The sequence below is a fragment of the Platalea leucorodia genome (genome assembly GCF_965183815.1).
Source record: "Platalea leucorodia genome assembly, chromosome: 5".
In the NCBI taxonomy this organism is placed as follows: Eukaryota; Metazoa; Chordata; class Aves; order Pelecaniformes; family Threskiornithidae; genus Platalea; species Platalea leucorodia.
The window spans coordinates 32,617,727-32,645,589 of NC_138827.1; the positions used below are offsets into that span (position 1 = coordinate 32,617,727).

Consider the following 27,863-nt stretch of genomic DNA (forward strand, 5'->3'; position numbering starts at 1 on the left):
CGGCAGTGGCGGCAGGCGTTGAGCCCCGGCAGGACGTTCCAGCTCCCCCGGCCCTGTCCCGAGCCCCCCGCCGTGCCACGGTGAGGGGTGCAGGTTCCCGCATGGTGCCAGTGCCCTGCCCCACACGTCACGCCACTACTCTTCACCTCTAATTGTTAGCAATAACGCGCGCGTCCCTGGGCAGCGCTGCCTGTGCCAGTGTCTCTCCTGGTGTAGAGTTCTAAAGGATCCTAGATTTTAATGAAATTTGTATTCCTGAGGCTGTGTCCTGCTGTGAACTTCTTTGGGGACCCCGAGGGTGGGTTGGAGGGTGGGTGACCATGTCCCATGGGTGCACTCCTTATCCCCCTTGTATGCCCAGCACTGGCACTGAGCAGCCAGCAGCTGGGGAATGCTCCCTTGCCCTGCTCGGACCTACAAAGCCAGCTGGAGCTAAGTAGGGTGGAGAGAGGCTTGTCCCTGCTGGGGGAGAGCATTGTCCCCAAGGGGGATGTCAACCAAGCGTCCCACAGAGCAGCGAGGGCAGCCGTCATTGCCCCACGTGTGCCCTGGGCGCCTCACCCTAGCTGGGGCTGGGCACCTTGCAGGGCAGGAGCCTCCGGTGCTGCCCCAGGGCTGAGTGAGCTGGGAGGGGGGCTCTGAGCGTGGGCAGGGTGGTGGGGGGCTCTGCCTCCCAGCCCTCAGCTGGAGGTGGCAGGCAGGGCTGCTCCCCCCCCCAGGGGATGCTGAAACTGCTCCATCTCATGGTGACTCCCTCACCTCAACCCCACAAACTTTTGAAACTTTTATTAAATACAAAAACCCCGGTCTCTATGACCGAACGCTGCATTCAACGTACGCTCAAAAAAAGGGTCAGACATTCAAATGTACAAAAGTTGCCGGTGCCCCCTCCAGCCCCGGCACGCTGCCCTGCTCCCGGCCCCACTGCTCCCAGCCCCCCGCAGGGTGGAGGGGGGTGCTGGGGCTCCCAGCCCCACAGAGGGGCACGGGGCACCCGCCCTGCACGGCCCCAGCCCCAGCCTCTCCTGCCCACAGCCCTCCTGTCCCAGGCCTGGAGGGGGGAAGCCAGGGAAGGGGGAGACCCCAGTGGCCCCCAAACTGCCTGTGGGGCACCCGCTGCTGGAGGGAGCCGTGGGGCAGCCGCCCTCCCGTGCCAGCCCCTGCCAAGAGGGGCTGGGGGGGGTTTCAAATGAGCCCTATCCCCCCCCAAAATGGGGAGGGCAGGCGCAGGCAGGCGCTGCACACACACACACAGCATCTGCCTTTGGGAGGGGGGACGGGATACAGCCGCCACCCCCCCACCTCTGGGGAAACTGAGGCACAGCAAGGGGTGTTCGCTAACCGGAGGTCTCTGTTTGGCAGAGCTGAGACGGGGCCCGGCTCTAAGCACCAGACTAAAGCAGAGGAAGACAGCGAGCCACGTCTGCATGCCCAGCAGCGCGGGCAGCACCCAGCTGGGGTGGCACCGTCCTGCCTGCTCGGGGGGGCTTGGGCTGCTCCCACCCCCGGCCGGGGCAGCAGCGGCTCCAGCACTGGCGAAGGGGGAAGCCTGCACCCCGCTTCTCACAGTGCCGGTGGGGACACCCCCATCTCTCCTGGAGCAGTGGGATCTCACCCTCCCTGCCTGGGGTGCAGGCAGGAGCTGGCGCGGGCAGGGGGCTCCTCGACAGGGCTGGGGCTGCCCCCTCCCTCTGCGCCAGGAGCCGCATGTGGGGCGGCCAGGCTCGTCTGCCGACACACCGAGTACGGGGCGGGGGTCCTGCAAACACACTTGTGGGGACGGAGGGGACAGAAAAATCCTGGGGAACGAGGGGCGGGTTGGGGGGCGGCCGTCTCCAGAAGGCAGCAGAGTAGGCAGAAAACATCCCCGTCCAGTCCTGGCTCTCGAGCCGGGGCAAAACCTGCTGTGCCCAGCCAGCCCAGGCACAGAGCCTTCTCCCGGCGCCAGCAGGGTGAGTGCTAGCCCCGGGCCAGGCGGGGGGGCGGCCGGCCGATCTCCACCGTGATGTTGGTGTACATGGGTTGGCGCGAGACCTCCACCAGCCGGTACTGCAGTGAGCTGATCCCATCCCGCTTCATTGTCATTTTGGTGTTCTGGATCTTGGTGAATCTGGTGGAAATGGGAGCGGAATGAGGGGGGGGGGGGGGCTGGGGGGGCTTGCCCCACTGCCGGTGGTGCCAGCACTCCACGGGGGTGAGCAGAGCAGGGGAGCTGGCGGCCGGTGGTGGCCCAGAGATCACCCAGCATCGCGGGTGCCCCTGGCTGCTGCGGCTCACTCACCTCTGCGGGTTGGGCTCATTGTGTTTGTCGCGTTCGTGCTTGATCATGCGGTACCTCCCGATGCGGATGTCGGGCCTCGACACCTTCATGCCGTTCAGGGAAATGCTGGGGACCAGGAGCAGGGGGGGATCAGTGTGCAGGAAGCAGGGTGGGACATTCCCCTGGCCCAGAGACCTCCGGGGTCAGCCCCCGGCCCAAATAAACCCATCCCTACTTAAACAGGGCTGTGCCAAGCCAAGCTGAGCAAAGCCAGACCACAGCCGGGCCAGTGCCACGACCGAGGGTGCCGCATGCCTTACAGCGCAGCATGTCCAAAGCACCGCTCCCGCCCGGCGACCTCTGGCTCCGCAGGCCGGCAGCTGCGGTCAGCCTGTGCTGTTTACATTCTCCAAATGCCGGCCCTTCCCTCTGGCCCCCGCAACACGTTATGACACGTTAAGGGTGGCCTGAAGCTCTCCCGGAGCTCCACACGCTGCTCGTTTCCCACCCTGAGCCCACCTTGGATGGAAACAGCAACCGCGCCACCGTGCCTGCGGCACCATTACAGGATGGCTGGGCGCCACCGGCCACACGCTGCTCCCCGGGGCAGCGCCGCGGGGAAACACGCGGGAGATGACGCAGGAGCCACCTGGCTCCAGCACCCAACGCGGGGTGCGCGCGGGGAGATTCGGCTCCTGCTCTGCACGCGGCTGTGCTGCGGCCTGCCGGCTGCCGGCAGAAATGCCTGTTTGGCTGCAGCGTGGCTGCCACGGAGACGCTTCCAAGTTTTGCATCCCAGCCCTGGACGCTTCCAAGTTTAGCATCCCGGCCCCGGCCTGGAGTGGAGCCCGCAGGCGCACCACCCCGCTGGCGCAGCTCAGCAGCCAGGCCCCACCACGCTGCGGGGGTTCAGCCACAAGGAAGGCATGTGGGTACCCCGTGGCCCCCCAGCACCCTGGGAGGGACCAGTTTGATCCATGAGGGTCACCAACCCTCAAGTTGGAGGGTAATTAAATCCCTCCCCACCATGTGGCATGCCCCACATGTCCCCCACAAAACCAGGAGCCCTGGTGCTGGTGAGGGTGCCAGGTCAGTGCTCGGCGGGGAGCCCCAGCACACACCAAACAGCCAGTGCTGCCAAGGGGTTGGCACCTACCGGTTAAAGATGTCATCGTCCTCTCCTCCCCAGCCCCAGTACTCGTTGGGAAAGCCATTGATCTTCAGGAACTGGGACTTGCTCAGCCCAGAGACACCGCCGAAATAGCCGGCGTAGGGCAGCCTGCAGGGTGACAGCAAACAGGTCAGCCCCCAGGGACAGGCAGGGATGGGGGTCAGCCCCACGGGGACCCCCAGGGACAAGCACCAGCCCTCTCCTGTGTCACCCTCCCACCGAGGGCTCTGTGCCCTCTCCCATCCCACGTCCACAATTTGAGCCAATGACCCCGCGCCTGCCCCGGGCAACCACTGAGGTTGGTGGCCCTGGAATCATCCCAGCCCTGCCCAGGGAAACACTCCAGCCCTGCAGAGCACCCACCTGAACCCAAACTTGTCCATGCCAACGGCAAAGTGCCGTGGCTGCTCGTAGCAGCGATAGAGGTTGCGGTCGTCCATGGGGATGAGGTCCACGTCACTGAAGATGAAGCAGTCGTACTCCTCATCATCCTTGAGGGCCTCCAGGAACCCCACGTTGAGCAGCTTGGCCCGGTTGAAGGTGTCTTCGCCGAACTGCAGAGCAGAGCTCAGCGATGCCCGCCTGACCACCCCGGCCCCACCAACCTCTCACCCCTGCCCCCCTCACCTGGTTGATGATGTAGATGCCGTAAGCCACCTTCTGCCGGCGCAGGATGGGGTGCAGGTAGTGCAGCCAGTACTTGAGGTGGTGTTCACGGTGCCGAAAGGGGATGAGGATGGCCACCTTCTGTCGAGGCAGGCAGTCCGGGGGGGTGTACTTGCCACCCTGGCGCACATCGGGGTTCTCCCGCTGCACCCGCTCCATGCTCATGGGAGAGCTGAACTCAATAAGCAGGCGCCCGACTGCAAGAGGGAGGGCAGGGTGACGCCCGCAGGATGGGACACGGTCCGGGTCATGGTCACCCGCTGCTCCCGGCCAGGCCGGTGGAGCAAACAGTGAGGGAAACCTCCAAGGGGGACTGGCACTGCCAAGGGCAGAGGATGTCCAAAACCTTTCCCAAACAGGGGCAGAGCGACTGGGCAACCTGCTAACAAAGCCTGAAACCAGCTGTCCTGGTATCAGTTCCAGGCTGGGGTTTCTCCACTGATCCACCCCTGGGACCGCCGGGAAGCCATGCCCAGGGGACAGGGATGCCATGCATGGGTGCCCACCCCAGCCCCATGCTCAGACCCAGAGCCCAACTTCCCCGCTGCACTTGCCCCGCACATCTCACCTAAGCCGGGAGGTGTCTCCTGGCAGGGCTGCAAGGGCTTCTCGGTGGCGGACTGGTTGGCGCTGGGCTTGGCGCTGGGGGACGGGGCCTCAGCGCCGGCCGGCCCGTAGCTGGGGACGGTGCCGTTGGGACGGGAGGAGTTGGAGAAGGGGTGGGCGCGCGAGGCATTCCTGGCATTGAAGCGGCTGAAGAAGTCCAGGTGCTGCGCGTAGACGTCGAAGTAGAGGATCATGATGATAACGAAGTGGAGCAGGCAGAGCAGCAGCACGGCCTTGCAAATCCTTTCCAGGGTCACCCCCAGGAGCAGCCTGGTCATCTTCTGGGCACGGGCAGGTGGACATGTGCGCTCAGCGGGGCAGGGGGGCGGCTCCAGCCACGGTCCCGATCCTGCTGAGACACCCCACGCTCAGGACACCGCCAGCCTGAGCCCCCAACCCCAGCCTGAACGACACCAGGGCAGCAGGAACAGCGCAGGCCTGATGAGGAGGCGACGGGCTCACAGGTCGGTATGCCAGAGAGCACCCCGTGGGGATGCTGCACTCAGACCCCTGCTCTGAAGGCACAGCCACGAAGACATGAGAGGTCCCCAGCCCCAAGCAGCAAGTCTCCTCCCCTCTTTCCAAGGCCAAGACCAGGCCAGACCCACTCCCCATCCCTGTTACCCCCCAAGCAGGGGATGGGGATACCCCCATGGGTGCCGCAAAGAGCCTCCATGGAAGCTGGGCCCTTGAAGGTCACACTCTCCAAAAGGTGGCCAGCCTGGGGTGTCCCAAGGGCATCACAGGTGCCCGCATGAGCCACCCCTTTCTGAGGCACCCCATTTCCCTGCTCCTCGTCCCAACCCCCTCCCAGCACTGCGCCCCAGCAGCAGCACTGGAGCGGGGCCGGCAGCGAGCGCCATGCTGGCAGGGGCCCTCCTCGGGGCACCCAGCGGGGCGAGCAGCTGCACGGCAGACACCGAGCCAAGCCGAGCGGGACGCCCCAGCCCAAGGGGCAGGGGTCCCTACCGCGCCCAGGGGAGTCCGGCCTACAGCCAGCGGCGCAGGTCCTCTCTCCTCCTGCTGCTGGTGGCGAGGCCCCCCGGGACACTGGGAGCTGTTGGGAGCCAGGGTCCCCTTATCTCCCACATGACACTTGGAGCTGGGCCAGAGCCCTTCTGGGAAGGCAGCCGGGAGAGTCACCAGAGAGCCCCGGCTGAGCCAAACCGTCCGGCCCTTCCCAGCCCCGCCACTGCTGGGGCTCGAGCCACAGCATGGCCACGCACCCCAGTTCCTGCCCTCATCCCCACTCTCAGGGAAGCTGCTAGGACAGGGCAAGGCAACCGCGAGGGACAGGCATGGGGGCTTGCAAGCCCCTGGAGACCCTGGGACAGCCCAGTGCCGCTGCAGGGACCTTGGGGGGACCCGGCAGGTGGGGAGCTGTGGCAGGACCCCCCTGTCAGGAGCGCAGCTAGGACCCGAGGGTGCTGGCAACCAGCCCAAGGCCTGGGGCCAGCCCACTGGCAGCTGCCAGCCCCGGCCGGCGGGGCCCCCCGGGGAGCTGCAGGGCACCAAGTGACGGCAGCACCAGCGGGGAGCGGGGACCAGAGCCGAGGTGCGAAGCAGGACCCCCCCCCCCCCAACCCTGCTCCGGCTGCCCTCTCGCAGCTGCAGGGCCAACTCCGGCAGGCGATGGGATGCTGGCAGGAGCCCACTGCAGGCAGGGAGGTGCTGGAAAAGGCTCCAAGCCCGATGCCCTATCTGTGTCCCCACTCTCCCTCCACAGGATGCAGAGCGGGGTCCCCATGGGCAGGGGTCTCCTGGCACACCCCAGCACCCCAACCCCTCATCCAGGTTTTTTCTAGAAAGCCGGCCTTTGGAGAAAAGCTAGCTTTGCCGTTATCTCCCAAACCTTCTCGCGGTCACGGCGCCCTGTCACCCAGCAGAGCCCTTGACGTAGGGACCTGCCTGCCCCCAGCGAGTGCCTGCCAGAAACCCTCTCCAAAAACCACAGCCCTCGCAGCAGGCAGCACATGGAGCGGTGGCGTCTCGACAGCCAGGCGGGGAGGTGCCAGGGAAAAATAAGACTGGGTTTTAGGGAGCCTTTAGCGGGGTGGTCCACGAGGCGAGCGGAGAGCGATGCTTGACAGGAACAAAAGCGAAGCGCTCCATCAAACGGCGGCCACGGGATGCCATGAACATGAGTGGGCTTAAAAACACCCGCTAAGCGATGGGGGGGAGCTATGAAATATGATGTTATCCCAGCATCTTCGCAGGGTGTGAGAGGCCAAAAGCAACCTGGGGTTGGGGAGCTGGTCCCCAGGGATTCATCCCGGTGTGGTGTGTGCCACGGGCTTGATGATGCTCTTTTTGGAGGGGTAGGATATCCTTGGGCCGGGAGAAGGGAGGCCGGGGGGGGAGCCGATGGCCCCGGGTGGCACCGGGGCCATCGGCTCCCCCCCCGGCCAAAAGCGGGGTGAGGGGGCACACTCAGCACAACCAACCCTCCCCAAATTTTTCCCAGTCCCCGACACACACAAAAACTTATTAAAAAACGAGAAACAACCTCAAAAAGAGGCTTTTCCCCAGCCGGGGCGGTGTCGCCCATAAGTGACCGGGATCGCATACCCCGGGTCGCATCCCGGGGCCATCCCCGGCCTCCCCCACCCGCTCGGGCCTGTCCGCCGCCGCCGCTCCACTCACCGCGGCCTCGGGGCTGCCGCGCCGCCCCGGCGCCGGTCAGCGGCCCCCACCGCCTCCTCCTCTTCTTCCTCCTCCTCTTCCTCCTCCAGCCCCGGCCGCCGGCCCGCGGGCTCCCATGCCCGGGGCTGCGGGGGGGGCCTGCCGGCCTTGCCGCCGCACCACCGAGAGCCGCAGGGAGACGGGGCCGCGCCCGCACGCCGGCTCCGCCCGCCGCCGCCGCCGCACCGGGCGGGGCCGCCGCCACCGACCGCCCCACGCTCCGGGACGGCGCTGCCGCCGGGGCAGGGCAGCCCCGCCGGCACCGGGAGCCCACGGATGCAGGATCCGCGCCCCCCCCCTCCCCCCCGCGGGATGCTCGATGCCCCCCGCCCCGGGACGCTCAGCCCTTGGCCCCAAGCCCGGTACCGGGGACCCTGCGCACACCCCCGGGGACACAGGGACAAGGTCTCTCGGGTGTTTCTTTCTTTCCCCTGCGTGGGAGGCAGCGCTTTCACCGACCCACCCAGGGCAACTCGCTGGTGCTGGCTCAGCACCCATCGCAACCGATTTGTGGCTCCTTTCTCCGCCCCCTCCCTGCTTTTCCATGTTTCTGGGTGTTTCCTAGCAGTGTATTTCACTCTCCCTACCACAGCGGCATCACCGAAAGATCTTGGGCTGGTCCCACCGAGAGTTTGGCCCACCGCGAGCAATTTTTGTGCCATCCGCAGCCTTTCCCTTCTTGCCAGCCACCCCACCGGCATTTCTCCCCGTTTCGAGCAGCCCCTGTCCTCTGAGGCCTCTCCTCGTCCCCTGGCCGCTCACCCGAGGGAGGGCTTTCCCTCTGTCCCACGGCAGCTCCCTTCAGAAGACAACCGTACAGCAGAGATCAGAGCAGCACCCAGCCCTGCTCCAGCCTGGCAAAAAGCTGTCTAACTTCTGCCTCCAGCTCTTGGTTCGGCTCTTTGGCAGGTGGCAATTCCCTCCTGAGTACTTACACACGGTCACCAAATCATCTTTCAACTCCCGCTGCTGCTGGTCCTAAATGAGACGAGGTGCCAGACGCTGGAGCCCCGCTTAAGCTTCTTCTCCGTGCTTGAGCAGCAGGTACTTAGCACACCCAAGTGCAAAGGCCTTGCACCCAAGCACATGCACCTAGAACAAGGAAGTGCAGGGCACGCTCGCTCACCACTGCCGGCTACGGGAGGGGGACCGTGGGCCACCCACGCTACCGTGAGACCAGCCCCGAGGGGTCTCATGTCCTCACAAGGGGCCTGTGGGCAAGTCCAGAGCCCGATCCCCTGCTAAAGCCGTGATACACACAGGCAGGATTTGGAGAGAGGAAAAGCACCTTGCAGAGGGAGATTTCTGACAGCAGATGGATTTCTATCAAGCCAGGGCAGGGTGAGACCCATCGCTGAAAGACAAGTGGATCTTTCAAGACAGTTGTTAACCAGAAAGATGATTAACCCATGCAGCAGCTTTTCTACCACCAGCGCCGGCTGTCCGACCCCAGGTGTCTCCTTCCTGAAGGCAGCCCCACGAGCTCGGTGCAGGTCTGAGAGGAGGGCCCGGCAGCTCCCAGGGGCTTCAGGCATCTCTGGCCCACGGCAGTGGCAATGCCAGGGGATGGGGATACAGCCCTCATGCAGGACAGGCAAAAACTCTGCCCACACCCGACACCCTTTCTTCTGAGCAGGCAGGGCCCAGCTTGTGCCTCTGCCCTTACGTGGGGCACACAGAGCTCCTGTCATAGCCCCCAGCCCTGGAGCAGCCAGCACAGCCGGCAGGAAAAGTGGCTTGGTTTGCCCCAGAAGTCTTCCCGCACTCCACAGGAGCCGGGAAACCGGCACAGCTCAGAGAGGCCATGTAGAGGCAGCTGCCCCTACTCTAAAGGGCAAAAATCAGCAGGCATGAACACTTGCCCGGCTCCAGCAGCCTCACCGCTGCCCCAGCCTGTTGCATTCATGTGGGAAGAGGGATGAGCAGCTGGAGGCGGGCATGGGCTCTGACACAGCACCAACAGCACTGGGGGACAGATGCTCCCCCTGGGAAGGTGTACTGGCAGCTCCTGCAGAGCGGAGGCAGGAGGACCTTGTTCTTCCCTTCCCCCAAGCAGCAGAAGAGCTGCAGGCCCAGCTGTCCACAGCCACGCTGTATTCACTGCAGCCAGGGAGAGGGGAGCAGAGCCAGCACGAAGTGTCCCCACCCCTGGGACCTCTGCCAGGGCTCCCCAGGACGGAGGGGCACTACAGACTGCAGAGCCCCAGCACCCAGCAGCACCCAGCCCACAGTCACACAAGGGAGCTGCTGGCTGGAGGACAGCCTTGGAAGGGGCAAAAGCTTTGCTCCTCTGCCCTTCTGCTGCTCCCCAGCTGCACAATGGGGCTACAGCCGCTGTGTACAGTCATTCTGCAGTAAACTACCTGGATGGGGGCTGAAAGGCCCAAACCAGCTCATGCCTGTGCCTCCAGCACGCCTCGCGTGGGGCAGCACCAGCACTGGTAGGAGCCTGGCAGAGACAGCATGGAGCTGCCTGCTGCCTGCTCCAGCAGCCTCCTACCTGCTCCGGACAGCAAAGCAGAGCTCTGGGTTCCCACAGCCCAGAGAGAGGGCGGCCTCTTGCAGGCTGAGCCGGCAGCAGGGTTAACCCCACACAGGAAGGGCACCACCAGGCTCCTGGAGCCAGGCAAGGACTTTGCGAGAGGCGCAGAGGGGAATCTCCGAGCAAGAGTCAGCCAAAATCAGCACTTGCTCTCTGCAAGCCGCCGTGGCACGTGCAGGGGAGAGGAAGAGCTGCATCCTTGGACGAGAACCATATTTATTTCACGGACACAAAATTGCACTGGTGGTTGATTCTACACACACCGGGGACATGCAGCAGCAGGACCCCGCGGGCTGGGCCAGGCCGCTGGAGGCAGAATTCACACAGAGAAATTTGTTTCTTCCAAGGGGCCGATTGATTGGCAGGATGGGGCTCTACACAGCTGGGCTCCTGCTCCTGCTGCCGGGCAGCTCCCACCCCAGTCAAGGATAGAAACGTTAAATAAATATATACAGCACCTCTTGGGGTGGGCTGGAACAGGCTGGGTGGGACAGGGCTCAGTTGCCCATTTTTACTTTAGATGTCTAGAAGGAAAGAAGAGAGGTTAGGCCGTGCCCCACAAACCCCAGCCCAGCACCCCAGTCCCACCCAAGCACCCCAGGACTGTCCTGAAGCTGCAGACAGCTTATCAGCTCCACCGATAAGACACGAGCATCGCACAGGGTGCACCCAAGGTGACACCCTCGGTGACAGTTGCTCAGAGGGGCCATCAAAAAGAGTTCACGTTGCTGCACACAGGCACAGTATGCTGTGGGGAGAGCTGTGCCACCCCAAACCTTGTGAGCAGCCTCCCCACCCCAATGCAGAGGATTGTGCTGGAGTCCAGGCGTGTCTCCCGGGAGCTGAAGAGCACCCAGGGTGACAGGCGCCTTGCGCTCACATAAGCCTGGTGGCCCCAGGAGGCGGGTACCTGCAGGATAGCAACGATGACCCCAAACAGTCCTATGGCACTGCCAAAGATCTCCACGATCAGGATCTTGACGAAGAGGCTGGCGTTCTGGGCATCAGCCAGGGCAGCCCCACTGCCCACGATGCCCACGCAGACCCCACAGAAGAGATTGCATAACCCCACAGTCAGGCCAGCCCCAAACATGGAGAAACCTGTGAGAGAGGAACACTGCAAGAGCAGGGGGTAACCCCCTTCCACCTGCACCCGGGGCATGCTGCAGCAGCTCTGCCCCGAGGTGAGAGAAGACCCAGAGCTGCCAAGCACCAGCAGTGCCCTCCTGTTTGGGGAGCAGGGCTGCTCCAGGGCGCACCCTGGCTCCCGCAGCTCCAGGCCAGCAGGTAACAGCACCAGGGACTGAGCAGTCCTTACCTGCATGGTAGTTCCTGGCTCCAATCTCCTCTGGGGTGACTCCAGAGAAAGGCTGAGAGAAAGCACAGGGCGTGGGTTACTGGCAAGTACGTGGTCTCTGGGAGAGGTACCTGTCCCCGATACAGCATGAGGCAGCCGCATTTTGGCCAGAGCTGGTCCCTGACTCCATATCCCTGGGTGGCTTCATGACATCTGCCTTGTGTGTGCTCCCTCAACCCACTCTTCAGAGTGGACAAGGGCCACCACACAGACCACCAGCCCAGGGGTTCCTAGAGCCTCAACAGTGTCCAAAGTCCCCAGACGGCCACCGCTCACAACGCTGGCCCATGCCCGGCTGCCCATCTCCACTGTGGCCCTGAGGCCAGCTCAGTGCTGGCAGGGCAGCCCAGGTCCTCCCATACCTCAGCCATGTTACTGATGACAATTGCCATGATGATCCCGTAGATGGCCACAGCCTCGCAGAAGATGATGCTATGGGAGAAAGGCAAAGTCTGAGCACAGTGTCCCAGTCAGTCTGAGCACAGTGGCCCAGGCTCTGCCCCACCCTGAGCAGCTCCCGCCACTTCGTGCCCAGCCAGCCAGCAGCCAGACCCCTCCACGGCCATATCTGAGCCTGCTCCACTGCTGCCAAGGGCAAAAAGGCAGCCCAGCCCACCTGCTGCTTTACTCTCAAACAAGGAAGAGCTGCCAAGGACAAAGGCCAGGTGCTGGTTGCACAGTACCACCTGAGGAAACTGCGACGACCCTGTGGGAAGCAGGCCCAGGGAGCCCTGCCCTCCATGAGTCCCCTTCTGCTCCTTTGGGGAAGGGCTGTGCAAGGTCTGGCCAGGGGAATCCTCGCCTGGGGCGGGAAGTGTGATCTCAGGGTGTTTGTTTTGAACACAGTGGGCTCATTCACTGTGTGATATCACACAGTGACTCTTCAAAGCAGCACTCTGGCTCCTTTAGGGCTCTTTGTTTTAAAAGTAAACAGCTCGGCAAGGAACAGTCTGCCAGCAGCACCCAGCTAAAGATAGGACAGGAGCCTCTGCACTGGGGCCAGGACCTGCCCTGCTCAGGCACAGCATGAGCACTAACCCCAGGTCTGTGCTTACCTGACCAGGTTCTTGGTTTTGATCCGAGGGGCTTTGACTCCACCACCGATGATGCTGGAACCTGTGATGTAAATCCCCCTGTGGCAGACAAGTGTGGTTGGTGGCGGGTCTGGCACTCGCTGAAGGATTCAATAGGGAAAACCAGGATCTTCCAGCTGAGCAAAGAATCGGGCATGCAGCTGGGGAACACTGCAGACTTGGCCTGTCCACCCCCAAGGTACAAGTGGTCCCAAGCTCCACTACCTACGCCAGCAGAACTGCTGGGGCACAAGAGCTGCACGGCCTGGGCTCAGGGGCACAGCTTCCAGAGAGCCAGGGACGTTCCTGCTTCCCCACTGCCACGAGGTGGTCTGCCCAGACCACCCAGGAACCCAGCAACCTGGCTCCACTGCTGCAGCGACCCACCCAGCCCCACACCCCTGCATGTACACACTGTCCTGCCCCTGCCCTGCCATGGGAAACCGCAGTATATAAGCAACTACCAAGGTGGGACAGCAGGAACCTGCTGAAGAGCCAGCCCCACTCACCAAGCAGCTCCCACCACGGACAGGGAGATGGCCAGGCCAATTCCCAGGTTGGACCACATGAAGGGTGAGGTCTCCGTCAGGAACCTGGAGAGGAAGAAGTGCCCCGAGTTAGCACACAGGCTGAGCCCTGCTAGTCATGGTACACAGCCCCATAACAGGTACCCTCCACCTCATCATGCAGACTGAGATGGCCTGAGCATTGCCAGACAGTGGGACACAAGAGCCTTTCTCTGCCAGCCAGGGACCCAGGACCCTCACCCGCATAGACCGAGACCTTCCTCCCAAACAGGGGGTGGGCTGGGACAGAAGTGGGAAAGGCAGCAATGGCTGCACCAGGACCCTACATGGAGCCAGCCACACATACACGTGGGCTGCATCTATCCAGCCTCGCAGGGAACACTGTAGCTCTTGTTCCCCTGCGATACAGTGACCACTGCCTGCTGCTCAAAACCAAGTGCTGTTCCCTGCCAGGCACTGCCAACACTGACCACCTCCTCACACAGCCCTGTGCTCGGCAGGGAGTATGCCAGTATTTACAGGAAACTCACCAGGCCACATCGAAGCGGAAGCCCAGGTCAAATATTGTGTAGCAGATCCCTGGAAAGCAAGAGTGACATGGGAACCTTCAGACAGGCACCAGCTACTAGCCCAGCACTGCTCTTTCCTCCCTCACCTGCAGAGCCCCGGGGCAGAGGCCCAGAAGCACACCACAGCACGCAGGAGGGTTACTGGCAAGACTGGCTCAGGCGGGCAGAGCTGTGGGGCAGGGTGGCCCACCAAAGCCCAACCCCAGCGACCCCAGCACTCCCACAACAGTGCAGGACAGAGACAGCCTGGACCCGTGACAACCCCAGACCCTGTCCCAGTCTTCACTGAGAAGAGGATTGCTATGGTTGTCGCACCCATTTTCTGTTCCCTGACCCTGGTGAGCGCCCACAGGCCACGCTGGGCTGAAGGGAGCCCTGTGCCCCAACACGTCTCCATCCGCATCACCCAACGGCTCAGCCCCACTGGAGAGCCACAGCACCGCGTGACCAGCCGCAAGCTCTTCTCTCTCACAGGGGAGGCAAGAGGTGCGAGGCTGTGCCCTGACTGACCATCACATGCTGCTCCATCACCATCCCACCAGGGTCTGTGGCACTCCCCGGGAGCCCGTCAACACCACAAGGGGAACCCCAGCACACCCCTTTCCAAGGCTGTGCCTACAGCCCCCAGCGTTTCCCCTCAGGTTAGTCATTCCCAGAGAAATTTGTACTCCAATACAAGCAGGAGACACCAAAGTGCAGCCCTGAGAAACCCAGAAAAGCCCTTCATTTCCAGGGAGGGATCACAAGGGCGGCTCTCCCTGCTGTACCCCGAGTGCTTCTTTCCGTGCCGAATTGCAGCTGGGAGTTGCACCCAGCAGCCCTGTGCAGCTGGAGTGGACGCAGACGTGCTCGCACTGAAACCCTGCTTTGCTCTGAGCTCGTGAGCAGGAAACACAGCCGCAGACCAGAAGAGACACTTGCTCTTTGCAGGACTTGCAGCGTGCAGCTGGGAAAGAGAGACCTGGCCCTAAGGAACAGATAAGGGCAGGCAGCGTGGCACTGTCTGCTCCACACCAGATAAAAAAGGGTAAAGAGAAGGCTCTTTACCACTGCTGACTAGAGCCAGTGGCTGTGTGACATCGACCCTGCGTACGGTTGGAAAAAGAGGAAATGGAAAACTTCTGAAATACTTAAAAGCAGCAAAGAGGCCATTACATGTGTCCTGCTACTCCCTTTCCCTGCCAGAGTCGCAGCCTGGAGACCAGGGTGACAGCAAGCCAGCTGTGTGCCCAGTAGCAATACAGGGACAGGACCATGTGCCCCAGGTTGGAGGAGCCTTTCCCTGCCCACAGCCAAGGCCTGGGGACAGCTCATCCCATGGGACAGCCTCGGCACTGCAGCACAGGGAGATCTGCCAGCCTCACAGCAGGGATGCCCCCATCATCCCTGTGTGCTAAACCCATCCACACGCGACTTGGGGCTCAGCAGCCCACGCACTGGGAGGACATACAAGCACTGCCAGGCGAGCAGGCCCCGAAATGGGAAGCAGTAACACTGGTCACTCCTCCTGCCCACAGAATCGTGGCGTCCCCCTCCCCTGCAGCGACACACACAAATGAGGACCAGTGCCAGCATGGCCAGGGAGCATGGAGGGAAGCTGCACCCCAGTCCGCATGCCTGGCGACCTTGATCGCTACGGTGCCAGGCCCAGCCAGTCTGGGACTTGTGTTTTGGCTTTGCTGCTTGGCTCGCAGAGTGGGAACTGAACCCAGCCAGCCTCAGCTGCCCTTACTCCCCAGGAGTGGTAAGAGAGAGCTACATCCAGCTCAGGGCAGATCCTTGGGGCACCTTCCATCTCTTCAAGAGCAGATGTAGCCTTGAATTCATATACAAAAGAAACAGGGTGAAGGACGCTTTCCTGTGAGCTCTGGCTCCCAGCCCTGCAGCCAGAAGGGCAGAAAAGAACCAGGGCAGCAGGACCAGAGCACCAAAGCAGGGCCCAGGACAAGGAGGGAAAGCACAAAGAAGCAGCGCCACACTGTGCAGAGTGAGACCACTTCCTGCTCACTTCTTCCCTGAAAACAGATTGCAACAAGGCAGGGGAAGTTAAAAGTATCTGGGCTCAGCTCGTCAACATTTTCCAACAGTCTCAAGTTTGCAGCTTATGTGTGTCTGCGCTGGTGTGAGCCACGTGAGTCAGAGAGCCCAGGAAGGCAGCCCTGGGCCCAGCACTGGGTTCAGCAGGCCCTGGAAACACAAGGGAGTGAGACACCCTCAGCTTCTGACTCGGTCTCTCCCCTCACCCAAATGCTGAGGCGGAAGCCAAGGTCTCCCCAGCCTCTGCCTGGCTCGTGGTCACTTCACTCCGCGCTGAAAGAGGAAATAACCAGCAGCTCCGGCACAAAATCTCCCTGCTACCCCTTGGAGTCCCTTCCCAGGAAGCATTAAATCCATCCTCAGGGCCGCTGAGCCTGACGCCATTGGCAGCAGAGCCTAGGCCACCACAAGCAGCAACACAGCCATGCACTCTGCAATTGTCCAGACAAACTTGCAAGTTTCCTTATGCTGCCACAGCTTGGCAAAGCAGGAGGGCGATCTCCTCTGTCCAGGAGACACCAGCTGTCACAGCCTGAAAAACCAGGCACCTGCCTTTACCTCCCCTGGTCCGCCAAATCCAAACGCAACCCTTGGCTGCCACCAGCACCCTTCTGCTCTCGCACACATGAAGAAATCGATCAACCGGACAGGCTCGGAGCACTGAAAGCTGCGCATCAAACAGCTGCTGACAGGCACACGGAGCTGCTGGGGGTCCGAGCCCTTCGTGGGAGCAGCTCAAAGCGCCCGGGGGGGAGATGTCCAGGCTGAGGAGCCCCCCAGCAGCGCTCCCGGTGCCGTGGCAGGCCAGGGGCCAGCCCTCCTGCCTCTGCCCGAGAGCGGCTCAGCCGCGGGGGACTGACAACCCCCCACCCCCTCGACGGCCCTTCCTTTTCCACGCCACAGCAACACCCCCCCCCCCCCCCCGCCAGCCCCTCTCCGGCAAGGGAGCAGCCAGCAGGGACACAAGCCCCAGCTACGGCCCGAGCAGCCTCTCCTCACCCCCGGAGCCCCCTCCTGCCCCTCGGCCCAGCCCCACCGCCATCCGCTTTCCGTCACCGACCGCCGTGCCCTGTGTCCCACCGCCACCCCCGTCCCGGCCCCCGGCCCCTCCGCCCCGGCGCTGACCGACGCCCAGCAGCGTGGTCCAGAAGGCGAGGCCCAGCCCCGAGTAGAGCAGCGCAAGCCCCGTCATGGCGGCGGCGGCGGAGCGGGACGGAGCGGAGCGGGCCGGCCGGGCGCGACGGTCACCTGACCCGCGCGGGACACGTGACCGGAACCGCAGAGCCCGAGCGGAAATAGCGTGACGCCACCGCCTCCACCGCGCCCGCTTATTGGCTGCCTGGCCTGACAACGGCGAGGGAACTACATAGACCATAACGCACCGCGACGAGCCGTCTCTTTCCATTGGCTGTCCTTCCCCTCTCCGCCCCGCCCTGAAGTGCGATAGGCCCCGCTCCACCAGGGGCGGGATTTCCGAGAACAGGGAGGGCGGTGCTGAGTTCTCATTGGCTGGCTCCACCCCCCAGCCCGGAAACGGGCGCAGGCGTCCCGGCGTGGCGGGCCTGACCCCCGGCCCCGCGCCGCCATGGCAACGGCCTTCAGCAGCGACGGGGAGGCCGCGCTGCGGCGGGAGCTGGGTCCGGCGGCGGCGCCGCGGGGGGACCTCGACGGCTTCTACGAGATGGGCCGGGCCGCCGCCTTCGTACGGGGCGGCGGGTTCCGTAAGGTGAGCGGGGCCGGGGGCGGAGCGGGGCCGGGGGCTGCGGGCCGCTCCCCCCCCCGGTGCCTCATCCCCCGCTCCCCCCCCAGGTCTCCCTGCAGTTCCCCGACGAGCTCCTGGCGGACGCGGCGGCGGTGGCGGCCCGGATGGAGGCGGCGACCGGCGCCGAGATGTACGTCCTGGGAGACACCACGTACGGCAGGTCGGTGCGGGGGGGTCCCGGGGGCCCTCCACGGGCAGGAACGGGGCTGCTCGTCCCCTGCCTGGCAGGGCCCGGGGCCGGAGCTGCCCGGGCTGGCTGGGGACAGCGGCGCCAGGGAGGAGGAAGAGCTCCGTGGCTCAGAGCCCGTCTGACACCGGCTCCTCCCCGCAGCTGCTGCGTGGACGAAGTGGCCGCCGAGCACGCAGGGGCCGAGGCGGTGCTGCACTACGGCCCGGCCTGCCTCAGCCCCTGCGGAAAGCTCCCGGTGCTGCACATCTTCGGGCGGCAGCCCCTGGACGTCGGGCGTTGCGCAGAGGCCTTTCGGGAGCTCTACCCCGACCGGCAGAGCCGTGTGGTGGTGCTGAGCGACGTGGTCTATGCCCACGCGATGGGTGAGTGCTCTGGGGCAGGGAGGGGGGTCTCTGGTGCTGCTCTGAGCTCTGCAGAGCTGCCGGGGGAAGAGGCGGCAGCAGGCAGGCAGTCCCCAGATGCTGTCAGCCTTGATTTCTGTTCTCTTCTCTCCTCTAATCTGCTGTCCCACCTCCTGCGGGTCAGATCTGTGGCCATGTTTCGTTCTCACTCTTCTCTCCCTTCAGGTGAGCTGGAGCAGCAGTTGTGCCCCGAGTACCCCAATATTGTTTTCTCCAGGGTGGTGTGCGGAGAGCCTCCTGGCCCTGCACCGCCTGGGGAGGTGCAGCAGTTTGGTCGCCAGTTCCCGGTGGAGGCGCTGGGAGGGCTGCAGGACTGTGCCATGTTCTACGTGGGAGCTGAGGGCCTGGCCCTCACCAGCTTCATGCTGACCTGGAACTGCTGCCCCTTCAGCTCCTTCAACCCTGCCACCGGCTGCGGCCGCCGTGAGACCCTCAACGTCAATCGGGCCCTGATGCGACGCCTCTACCTGGTAGAGCGGGCCCGGGATGCCCGGGTGGTGGGCATCCTGGTGGGCACCCTTGGCGTGGTGGGCTACCTGGCCGTGCTGCAGCACCTCCGGGAGCTTCTGCGCCGGGCCGGCAAGCGCAGCTACACACTGGCTGTGGGGAAGCCAAACCCTGCCAAGCTGGCCAACTTCCTGGAGGTGGACATCTTCGTCCTGGTGGCCTGCACTCAGAACTCCCTGCTGGACTCCAGCGACTTCTACCGGCCTGTTGTGACCCCCTATGAGCTAGAGCTGGCTTGTAACCCGGCCCGCGAATGGACAGGGAACTACCTCACTGACTTCCGAGACCTCCTGCCAGGTAACAGCTGGAAACCAGCTGCCCAGCACTTTCCCAGGGCAAGTTCTGCCCTGCTCCCCTGCCTGAGGCTGCGGTTGCCCTGGCTCTGTGCCAGCCAGCAGATAGACATGAGCACCAGTCTAATGTTACCATTTCCCTGCAGGTGCCTGTGCGCACGTTGAGCTCCCACCAGCTGTCCCTGCAGCGGAGGCCGTTCCTGACATCTCGCTGATCACGGGGGAGATGCGCGCTGCCCGCCTCTGCGACCCCCCGGCCCCCCAGCTGCCCCCCAGCACCACCCTGGCCTGCAGGGACCAGACATGGGCCCTTGCGGAGATCAGCCCTGCTGGTTTGTGATTCGGTGTCGTGGTGGGGCTGAGCCCTGGTGCAGGGGCAGTGCCACCTCCCTTCTCCCAGTAACAATTCCCTTTCTCTCTCTCTCCTCATAGCCTCCTTCCTGGAGTCCCGCAGCTGGCGGGGCCTGGAGCAGCAGCTGGGGCAGACACCTGTCTCCAGGGCTGTGCAGGGCCGACGAGGGATTGCCATTGCCTATGAGGATGAGGAGCGCAAGCAACCCTGATTTGGCAGCAGTGTCAGCACCCAGCCAGGAGCAGGGAGTGTGTGGGGGCCCGGGAGTCACCTGTCACCGGGTGTTGGACCTGTGAGGGTGTCATGAGGGTCCGGACCTGCCACCAGCTGGCCCCGCACTGGATGCGGCCTTGGGTCAGTAGTGCTGCGGTGGGAGAGCAGGAGTTGCACGTGCGTGTGTGTGTGTTTGGGGATGCTTGCGGCACCCCAGGGCTCACGGCCAGGGCAGCAGCAGGGCCAGGAGAGGCGCTTGACCCAGACCTGGCCTCCGAGGGCAACCCAGTCCAGGGCAGCTTTGGCCCTACATGGGAAAGGTCACAGCTTCACACGAGCCGACAGCGCCAGGACTCGAGGCTTATGTGGGCTACTGCTGCTAACTAAAGCTGAACTGAAAAAGACTTGTGAGTGAATTGTCTTCCAGAATAAAACATGGGCTGAGGAGTGCAGGCAGGGGTGATACCAGATATCCCAGAGTGAAAACACAGATCGCAGTGCCCGCTCTGGTGTCAGCTAAAACCCGCCTGAGAGAACAGAAAACCAAAACTGGGACCCCCCAGAAACAAAACCACATTCACAGGCTGGGCTGGGGACCTAAGGCAAAGGCGAGAGGGCTTGAAGTGCAAGCAAGCCCCTCACTTCTCTGAGGAACAGGAGTGGGGTGCACACTTCCCATGCTGCAGGGAGGACCCCACGTTTGGTGGGGATGGAGTCCGGACCCTCTTGTACCATTTCTGGTCATGAGCTGCTCCATGCCAGGCAGGAGAGCATGGTGAGCAGGGGGGACTGGTTTTTGCAATCCCTCCCCCAGCCAGGGGGGACAGGAGGCTTTGGGGCATCCCAACCTTGATTTAACCCCCGCTGGGCACTTCCCCAGAGGCAAGGGACAGGCAAAGTCCGGGCACTGCAATAACGACAGCCACAACATAGAAATATTCTTAATATAATTAGGTGCAGGGCCTCCCCCCTCCCAACCACACACATACAAACGAGCAGGGGGCAAGCCCCCCTGCCCAGCCAGCCACTGCCACAGGCACAGGGGCAGCCTTCCCGCCGCGGGGCACAGGCACCCACGGGGAAGTGCCGGGGAAGGGCTGGTAGCCCGGGCACAGGGCACGGGACAGCCCGCGCTGGGGCAGTCCTGCCCAGGCTTTCCCCCCACCCCGGCCGCCACCGCCCCCTGCAGCTGGCACTCCCGTCCCCTGCGAGGGGGGAGCATGCTGGGGGAAACAAAGATGCTGACACCGAGATGCGGCCACCAAATCTAGCTGAGGAGCGTCCCGAGTGGGTTAATTCTAGGTGGAGGGTTATTCTACAAGCTGTACTGCAGCAGGGCAGGGAGGATGAGGGGGGGGCTTCCTTGCGGGGAAGAGCTGGTCCGGGCAAATTGTCCACGGTCCTGGCCAGGTGCTCAGTAGTCTGCTGTGTACTCCGTGCCATGCAGCCCTCGGCACAGCAGGGTGAACTCCTTCACCATCTCCTTCACTCGCCGCTTGTTCACACGCTCTCTGCTAAGACAGAGGGAGGGGACAAACATGAAGCAGGAGGGACAGAGCAGGCTGTGCAGGGAGGGGTCATTCCCACCGCACGTGGGGCACAGCCACCACAGAGACGGGTGCACGAACCTGAGGATCTGTTGGCTGAAGGTCTCCTTCTGCTCGGGGCTGACACGGGCCGAGGGGAAGCCGTCCTGCTGCATGGCCTCCTTGATCCAGACACTCAGGTAGCTGAAGCAGTGCTTGTTCAAGGCAAAGAGGATTTCTGCGAAGTGATCCATGAGGCTGCGGGAGGCCTGGCCACCGACGCCCTGCCACAGAGCAGACAGAGCCTGCTGAGCCCCTGGCATCACCCTGTACCCACCCACGCTGCCGGGCTCTCTGTGCCCAGCTCCGCAGGGATGCCACCTGGGAACAGAGCCCAAAGCTGGCCGGGGAGCCCACAGTCCCAGCGTCTCTCACCTCCAGCACTGCCTGCAGCAGCACTTTGCCATTCTCGTGCACGACCTGTCCCACCGGGGTGATCTCTCCGCAGCGGGGCAGCAGCTCCGTCTGCAACACAGAGCCCAGGTTGCTCAGTGACAGAGCAAACTCCACATTGCAGCGTCCTTGCCTGACCCACAGCCCCACTCCTGCCCTCCCGTCCCTCGGGGGGCTGCAGCCCATCCCCTTGGGGCTGCACAATGCCACGATACTCACAAAAAAGCCACAGGATGCTTTGACCGTTGGGGCCTCGGGGAACTTGAGGGAGAGGACACCTGTGGGCAGAAAGCGCTCTGGTTAGCAGCCAGAAACCCCGGGCACCATCCCAAATCAGCCCTGTGGTCCCCAGCCCCTGGCTGGCCTGCACCCAGCTCCATAGGAGGAGCAGGCTGGCTTCTCCGCAGAGCGATTTGGAGCGTGTGCCCGTGGTACTCACCACACTGAAACACTGCTTTGACATCCAGGTTGCTACACAGGAAGAGGTCCGGCTTCCTTTTCAGAGCCTGCAAGGCACACAGACATAAGGCATAAACCCAGCGCTGCAGAGGCAGCCAGGAAGCCTCCGAGGAACCCGGTGCCCCAGACAGCCTCTGCCTGGATGCACACTTACCTGGGCACACCCATGGTAAACGGCAGATTCACACAGTACAGCAGGAAACTATCACTTTCCCCCACCCCAAGGAACTGTCAATCAAACAGCCAGGCAGTTTGCTACACTCAGGGACTGCCAACCCCAGGACCTGAGGATAGATGCCACGGCAGCATACACACAAACACTTTGGACACAGAGACAGGACAGAGAGCTCCTGTCCCACCAGAGCAGGCCAGGCAGCAGCAGTGCTCCCAGGACAAGGGCAGCCATGCGGGGCCCAGCAGAGACCAGCCACCTCTGTGCTTTACTCCTTTCCTCTTGAAGATGCTGGTGTCCCTGGGGTCACACCAACTGGTTCAAGGAGTAACCCCAGACTGGGCCAGCAGCTCGCTCTGCTGGGCTCCAAGGCACAGTTGCCAACGGGATGCCAGCATTGCTTGTCAGGTCCTGAGCAGCAAGTCTGAGATCAGAAAAGCTTTGCGTTTTTTCTGCCACTTGGCAATCCCACCAGCCACTGTGGGGGTCGGGCACTGCTGCTGGGGACACCTTGAGCTGTGGCACCCTGTGCAATGGCTTGGTCCTCCCCTGTGCTGGCACTGGGCAGTTACTGGACAGAAATGTTTCAGTCTGCGCTTGCCGTTCCATGGGAAGGGTTTCTGCCATGTAAGGCGGTGACATCCGTGCCCTGACCACCATGCCACCGTGCCCACCACTGCGAGCCAGTACTGGGGATGGCAGCCATGCCTCCTGCCCTGTGGTCACTGCAACACTGGGGACAGCAGCCACAGCACTGCAGTGGTCCTGCTCTGTGCCTGGAGCTCAGAGAGCAGGCTACCAGGGCAGGCAGCCCTTGGGCTGAGCTGTGTGCAGGGCCACTGCCTCCCTCCAAGCCTGCTCCCAGGGATGAAAGCAGGGACAGTTTTCAGGCAGCAGCACCCAGGATGCATGGCCATCTGCCCACAGCTGTGGTCTCTACTTGGAGCAAAACAGACTTATTTCCCACCCCTTCTTCTATAGGGAAAGCCCACAGCCATCTGCCCAGTGCAGAGAACATATCCTGGAGACTGAGAAGCCAAGTAGCAGGTTTCAGGGTTATGCCATCTCCTTTCTGACTCTTTGTATCATAAGCTGCAAGAGAGGACTTGGGTTTGGTCACTGAAGGCATCGCTGTACCAGCTGGAGGGGGCACAATCACAGGGACCTGTTTCCCTGCTAGACACAAGCACAGACCTTCACAGGGATGATCAGGGGCCATGTTATACCCGTGTGTGTACGTACAGGCTGTGCACCATCCCTTCTGACACACTAGCACCAACATCAGAAGGCTAGCTAGCGGATGGGCAATGGTTTAGAAACACATCCACTCATCATGACTGCTGCCATCTACTCAGCTCCATACCAGACAACGCTTGCAAGACATGTAGTTTTCACCATGGAGGACTACCCCCACTGCCCCCAGCCCTAGTCTGAGCTCCAGAGCGGTGACCACAAGCCTCTCCCCCAGCAGCATGCTACTCGAGGGCAGCTGGCTCCCGTGATTCCATCCAAGCTGCAGGTTCCTCCACCCTGCCTGGCCAAGGGGCTAGTTTTAACCTGTCCTGCATGCTGCAAGACTGTTCAGCTGGCGCAAGGGTCTTCCAAAGTGCTCAGGTTGCCACCTACCTGCACGATGCTTCTCCCATCCAAACCAGACCCGTGGCAGCCCCAGGCTCTCCTGCAGGCTCGCTGCAGCACCTGCTCCTCACTCCGTCAGTGCCATGGGGGAAAGCATGCCCTGGTATTGGGAGGGCTCCATCCCCTAGGACACCTCCACCAATGGAGCACAGAGTGCAAACTCAACCTGGGCACACGTGCACATGTCTAACGTAGACAGAGATGCTTTTTAACCCCATGAGATGGGGCCCTGTGAAGCCTCTCCCATTAACAAGTGGCACCAGATAGGTCCAGCTGCTCTTTCCCAGCACCAGGAACCCTGCTCCAGCTCTGGGGCCTCTTACTGCCAGCCTGTCCTCCCCATCTCCTGCCAGAGCAGCTCTGCTCACATGTTCTGGGATGGGGACCGGTCTTTAAATGCTTTCAAATGTCCTCCTGCATCCTCTGCTGCAGCAGCCACTGCAGAGGTAGGCAATGGCTCTCTGGCGAGGGCTGTCCTGCAGGCTGGCACAGAAAGGACGTTGGGTTCTTCTCCATGGCAGCTGGGAGAACTTCAGATGGGTCTTCAGAGCAGGCTCCTCTTCTGTGCCTGGCTCTTCAGAGACAGGCAAGCATGGAGAGGACACCAAACCGCACTCCTCTGGCAGACAGGGGACACTAGGGGGGCTGCATGGCCAGTTTCTACAGCTCTCCAGAGCACACAGATCAAGCCCTTGTGTCCAGCACCACCACCTCTTCCCAGACCACACGCCTGGCGGACCAGAGCCTCCAGCTCTGGAAAGGGCATGTGAGCTTGACCAGGCACCAGGGCCAGGGAGGAGCAGTCAGCCCCTGCCTACTGGGGAGAGGGGATGCCAAGCTCATGTCCTCCACGGGGCTCTACAACTCTGGCTGCAGCAGGCATGGTGGAGAGCTCAAGCCTGGACCAGCCTAAGAAGGGAGGGAGCTGGGGGATGGCAGTGGCTGGGCCATCACAGAAGGTCAGTCCTGCATCTTCTGCCTGGCAAGGCCCTGCTTGCCCAGTTTGCCCCTGGGCTCGGGGTCAGGGGAGGGCACCACAGCGCTCCCGAAGTCCGTGCTGGCGTGGGTGGATGTGCCTGCAGCCGCTGGTGGGGAGGCAAGCCCAAAATCCTATCTGCAACCAGGAGCATGCACACCAGTAATACCCACTGGCCAGGGAGCAGGCAAGAGCTCCCAAACACCAGAACCTCCTGCCTGGGTTTGCAGACACAGACCCAGGGTGCAAGCCCCAGCCGCCACGGCTGTGCAGTCCCGGGCACAGGCGCTCCGGCTGCACAGGTGGCACTGAGTCCTGCAGCCCTCCAGGCGGGACGTTCACCTTGGGCACCATTCCCAGCACACAGTGGAGGCGGGAGGGGAGCAGCTGAGGACAGATCTCACTGCAATGGGTGCCGGCACCGCTCCGTGCAGCCTTACGGCGGACTGGTTATTTTATACTTAGCTTTGAGTAGTAACAATAACTCCGGTGTCTGTGGGATCTGCAAGACATTTGGTTTAAGCCAGCATGCTCTCGTGATCAGCCAGCCGTGGTCAAGAGTGGATTGCCAATTAACATGGTGGCAAAATGATCAGCCGCACCAACTGGACAGTCCCACGGGCTGCAACCAAGCCCAAATAAATATATTATAACATCAACTGAAATCCTGTCACACAGAGAGATGGCTCCCTGTGAGCTGGTGACAGAGGGCTGATGTGCAGGTATCAGGAGGTAGGAGAGCACTTGCTCGCAGAGGGAGAGGACAAAAACATTGCCTGCAAGGAGAAACCAGGCAAATTTGAAACAGGGAAGATGATATTTCCACCAAGGTGATCAATCACAGGAGCAGACAGTCAGGGAAGTGGGCAAGTCTCCACCATGACACACTCTTGGGTCCAAATTCGCTGCTGCTCTGAAAGATGCATTACTTCGCCAACGGCTCTGCAGGCAGAGCAGGCTGGGATGAAAACACAGCTCCCACCACATGAAAATCAGATCTGAAGAGACCTGCAGTTCTCTCTGACTTCAATCCTTGGATCTACAAATGCTCAACAGCATCACCGCAGGGCATGGTCCTTTGGAAGAGGACAGGCTGGACCCACCTCTGCCATCAGATAGCTCTTGAAGTCCTTAGACCAAGGAGTCAAACAGGGATGGCAAGGCCATTTCTTGATGGGTTTCAAAGCACTCTGCCAGATCATCACTCTGGGAAGAGAGGCAGGCCAAGGAAGAACAGCAAACCTTGAAACAAGTCCTACATGTGAGGAGAGAGGATGTGGATGGAATCCTTTCATCTCCATTGGGTTGCTGGAATAAAAAACTCAGGAAAACATCAGGTCTTGAGTGGCTGTGGGCAGCGGTAGGCTGGCAGCACATCAGGCACCTCTGGTCCACGATGGAGCAGCCATGGAGGTAGGAGCCTCTGAGCTGCTCCCATAACAGGACTTCCAAGGGATGTGGGCTGTCCCAGGCATGCCAAGGACCAGGCTGGCTGCCAGCACGCTGCCCCAGCATTGCCTGCAAATCCTACCCATGAGGGCAGCGTGTAACACCTTCCCAGCAGCCAGGATGGGTGGTGTTTGCTCCGACAGCACACCCCATGGAAATGCAGCACAGTTGCATTTTCTCTCCAAGGGAGCACAACTGTGCCCTGTCCAGACACAGAGAAGAACCCCAAGCCAGAGAGAAACTCAGCACTTTCCAAAGAAACAACAAATAGCCTTGGAAGAGTCTCTCAGGGTCGCCTAATCCCCCACCCCTCCAGCAGGATCACCTCTACCTGCCCTCCAGAAGCAACAGGCTTGTTGAGTCCTTTCAAGCCCTCCAAGCAACAGCAGCTTCCTGAGTGACCTTCCAGTGCTTCCCTCCACTGTTGGAAAGATCTCCTATGCCTAACCTAGATCCTTTTCCACTATTTCCTCCCGTGACTGTTTGTCCCACTTGAGAAGAACAGGAAACGGGTTTTTACCTACAACTGGGACATCACCTTTTACACACCCCAAGACTCATGCAGCTCCTCAGGCTCCCATCAGCCTTTCCTCCTCACCATGTGTACCAGGTGGTCATCTTCCCAGATGCTTTTTTCTGTGCTCTCTGGTCTGCATCTACAGAAGTGTTATGCCCCAAACCAGGCACAGTGCTTGAGCAGAGGTCCTGCTAGCGCTGAGTGGCCAGGGAGGACATCTCCATGAACTTCACGCACAGACCCCATTCACCAATTCTCCCATCACGTTCAAAACCCTTGCTAAAAGGTCACAGCTTCCAAAACTAGCATCGGCAAAAGCTGTGAACACTTTCTGATAACCTCAGTTACATTACATGTTTCAAGAGGAAAAGCAGGGAAGGAAACACCGCAATACAGCTTGCGAGACGCGATGGGTCTCAGTGGGATCTGGGCGTCAAGGTGAGACCTGTGAGGAGCAGACCCTGCCTGGGGGGGTGAGGTGCAGCTGCCTCGCCCGCTCCATCCCACAAGACCCACGCGAGGGCCAAGCTGCCATCGGAGGGGGTTGATGGCTTAGCACCTGGATATGCCAGGCACCCTTCCCGGGCTGCCGGCGAGGGCAGGACAGCCACAGCTCTGGCAGCTGCCTGGGCAGGTGTCCCTGCACACCCACCGGGCCAGCACACATCGTCAGAGGTCTCATCATTACAGAAGTGAAGCAGAAAGGGACTTTGCCAGTCCCTCCTTGCCACCATCCCACCCTCTGGGTAGGTGCCAGGGGATGTATCTCCAACGGAGGCACTGAGTGCATTGAGGATGTCAGGGCTTCTTCCTCAAGGGCCACGGTGGGCTGAGGAGCGTGCTGGGCTCCTGCTGCTCTCAACAGGTATATATACACACAGAGCACAGCGCCGGCCCTGCCTGCCCACTGCCAGTGGTGACACGAGTGCCAGTCCCGCGATCCAGCCCGTGGCCCCCACCACGCTGACGCAAACTGTCCCTGCGTGCCACCGAGCTGGTGGCACGGGAGCACTCTCAGGCTACAGACGCAGGAGGTGCCACCACCCTGAGAAGCTGCCGGGGCAGGAGGTAGCGTGGCACCCTGGCAGGTCCAGACACCATCACAACGACGCTGCTCAGAGCTAAACCCCGGCAGCTGCCCTGCTACTGCAGGCAGGGGCTTCCTCCCACCGGCCACGGGGCAAGGCAGCCAGCTCAACCCATCCCTGCTCCACAGGACCTGTCGCAGGGCAGGTAAACGGGTTGGAAAACATCCACTTAATGCTCTAATTTGTCACCCAAGGGTGACTGCGGTATCAGCCCCAAGTGCCCCGCACCGGCTTCGGCAAGGCGAGGGGGTGGCAGCTGGAGGCTGCCCTGCAGAGGAGGGCACTGCCCTGGGGATGGTGCGAACCCAGAACTAAAGGAGAATGTTTTGTTTTCAACTTCCACGGAAACAGATGGAGAAACTCGATATTCAACTAAA

General features: G+C 62.1%; 4 protein-coding genes across 17 annotated transcripts in view; 1 reads left to right on the forward strand and 3 right to left on the reverse strand.

The window, feature by feature from the left end:
* Positions 1-785: 785 nt before the first annotated feature.
* B4GALT2 (beta-1,4-galactosyltransferase 2) lies at positions 786-10,424 on the reverse strand. Of its 2 annotated transcripts, none has more exons than XM_082313858.1 (7): positions 10,386-10,424; positions 4,666-5,052; positions 4,059-4,294; positions 3,795-3,985; positions 3,417-3,539; positions 2,282-2,386; positions 786-2,110 (listed from the first exon to the last, which is right to left on the reverse strand). In XM_082313858.1, the coding sequence occupies exons 2-7, from the start codon at positions 4,979-4,981 to the stop codon at positions 1,960-1,962; spliced, it is 1,122 nt and encodes a 373-aa protein (XP_082169984.1). In that variant the 5' UTR covers positions 4,982-5,052; positions 10,386-10,424; the 3' UTR covers positions 786-1,959. The 2 variants fall into 2 exon arrangements, with proteins under 2 accessions (XP_082169984.1, XP_082169983.1); XM_082313857.1 differs by lacking the exon at positions 10,386-10,424 and adding an exon at positions 7,347-7,481.
* On the reverse strand, positions 7,738-16,744 carry ATP6V0B (ATPase H+ transporting V0 subunit b). Of its 10 annotated transcripts, XM_082313865.1 has the most exons (10): positions 16,616-16,744; positions 13,415-13,463; positions 12,867-12,950; positions 12,340-12,494; positions 11,647-11,716; positions 11,246-11,297; positions 10,838-11,044; positions 8,674-10,451; positions 8,321-8,477; positions 7,738-8,184 (listed from the first exon to the last, which is right to left on the reverse strand). In XM_082313865.1, exons 1-8 carry the CDS (start codon positions 16,680-16,682, stop codon positions 10,425-10,427), a joined length of 711 nt encoding a protein of 236 aa, XP_082169991.1. In that variant the 5' UTR covers positions 16,683-16,744; the 3' UTR covers positions 7,738-8,184; positions 8,321-8,477; positions 8,674-10,424. The 10 variants fall into 10 exon arrangements, with proteins under 10 accessions (XP_082169991.1, XP_082169992.1, XP_082169993.1 ...); XM_082313866.1 differs by having other exon boundaries at positions 7,738-8,477; positions 10,838-11,028; positions 12,340-12,417; XM_082313867.1 differs by having other exon boundaries at positions 7,738-8,477; positions 12,340-12,417.
* Positions 16,745-17,034: 290 nt separating this feature from the next.
* On the forward strand, positions 17,035-19,535 carry DPH2 (diphthamide biosynthesis 2). The gene is made up of 6 exons (XM_082312518.1): positions 17,035-17,216; positions 17,300-17,412; positions 17,584-17,804; positions 18,009-18,647; positions 18,790-18,975; positions 19,076-19,535. Exons 1-6 carry the CDS (start codon positions 17,076-17,078, stop codon positions 19,204-19,206), a joined length of 1,431 nt encoding a protein of 476 aa, XP_082168644.1. The 5' UTR covers positions 17,035-17,075; the 3' UTR covers positions 19,207-19,535.
* A 610-nt stretch (positions 19,536-20,145) lies between these two features.
* The window catches only part of IPO13 (importin 13), a 32,348-nt gene continuing 24,630 nt past the window's right edge, over positions 20,146-27,863 (reverse strand). Inside the window, exons 16-20 of one of the 4 annotated variants that reach the window (XM_082313489.1) lie at positions 21,627-21,693; positions 21,407-21,465; positions 21,170-21,259; positions 20,837-21,018; positions 20,146-20,722 (exon numbers count right to left, since the gene is read on the reverse strand). In XM_082313489.1, the coding sequence (XP_082169615.1) occupies positions 20,623-20,722; positions 20,837-21,018; positions 21,170-21,259; positions 21,407-21,465; positions 21,627-21,693 (498 nt within the window). In that variant the 3' untranslated portion in view covers positions 20,146-20,622. Of the gene's footprint in view, positions 20,723-20,836; positions 21,019-21,169; positions 21,260-21,406; positions 21,466-21,626; positions 21,694-25,158; positions 27,859-27,863 lie in introns of those variants that run through there. The other 3 variants (XM_082313490.1, XR_014228328.1, XM_082313491.1) reach the window with 3 other exon arrangements.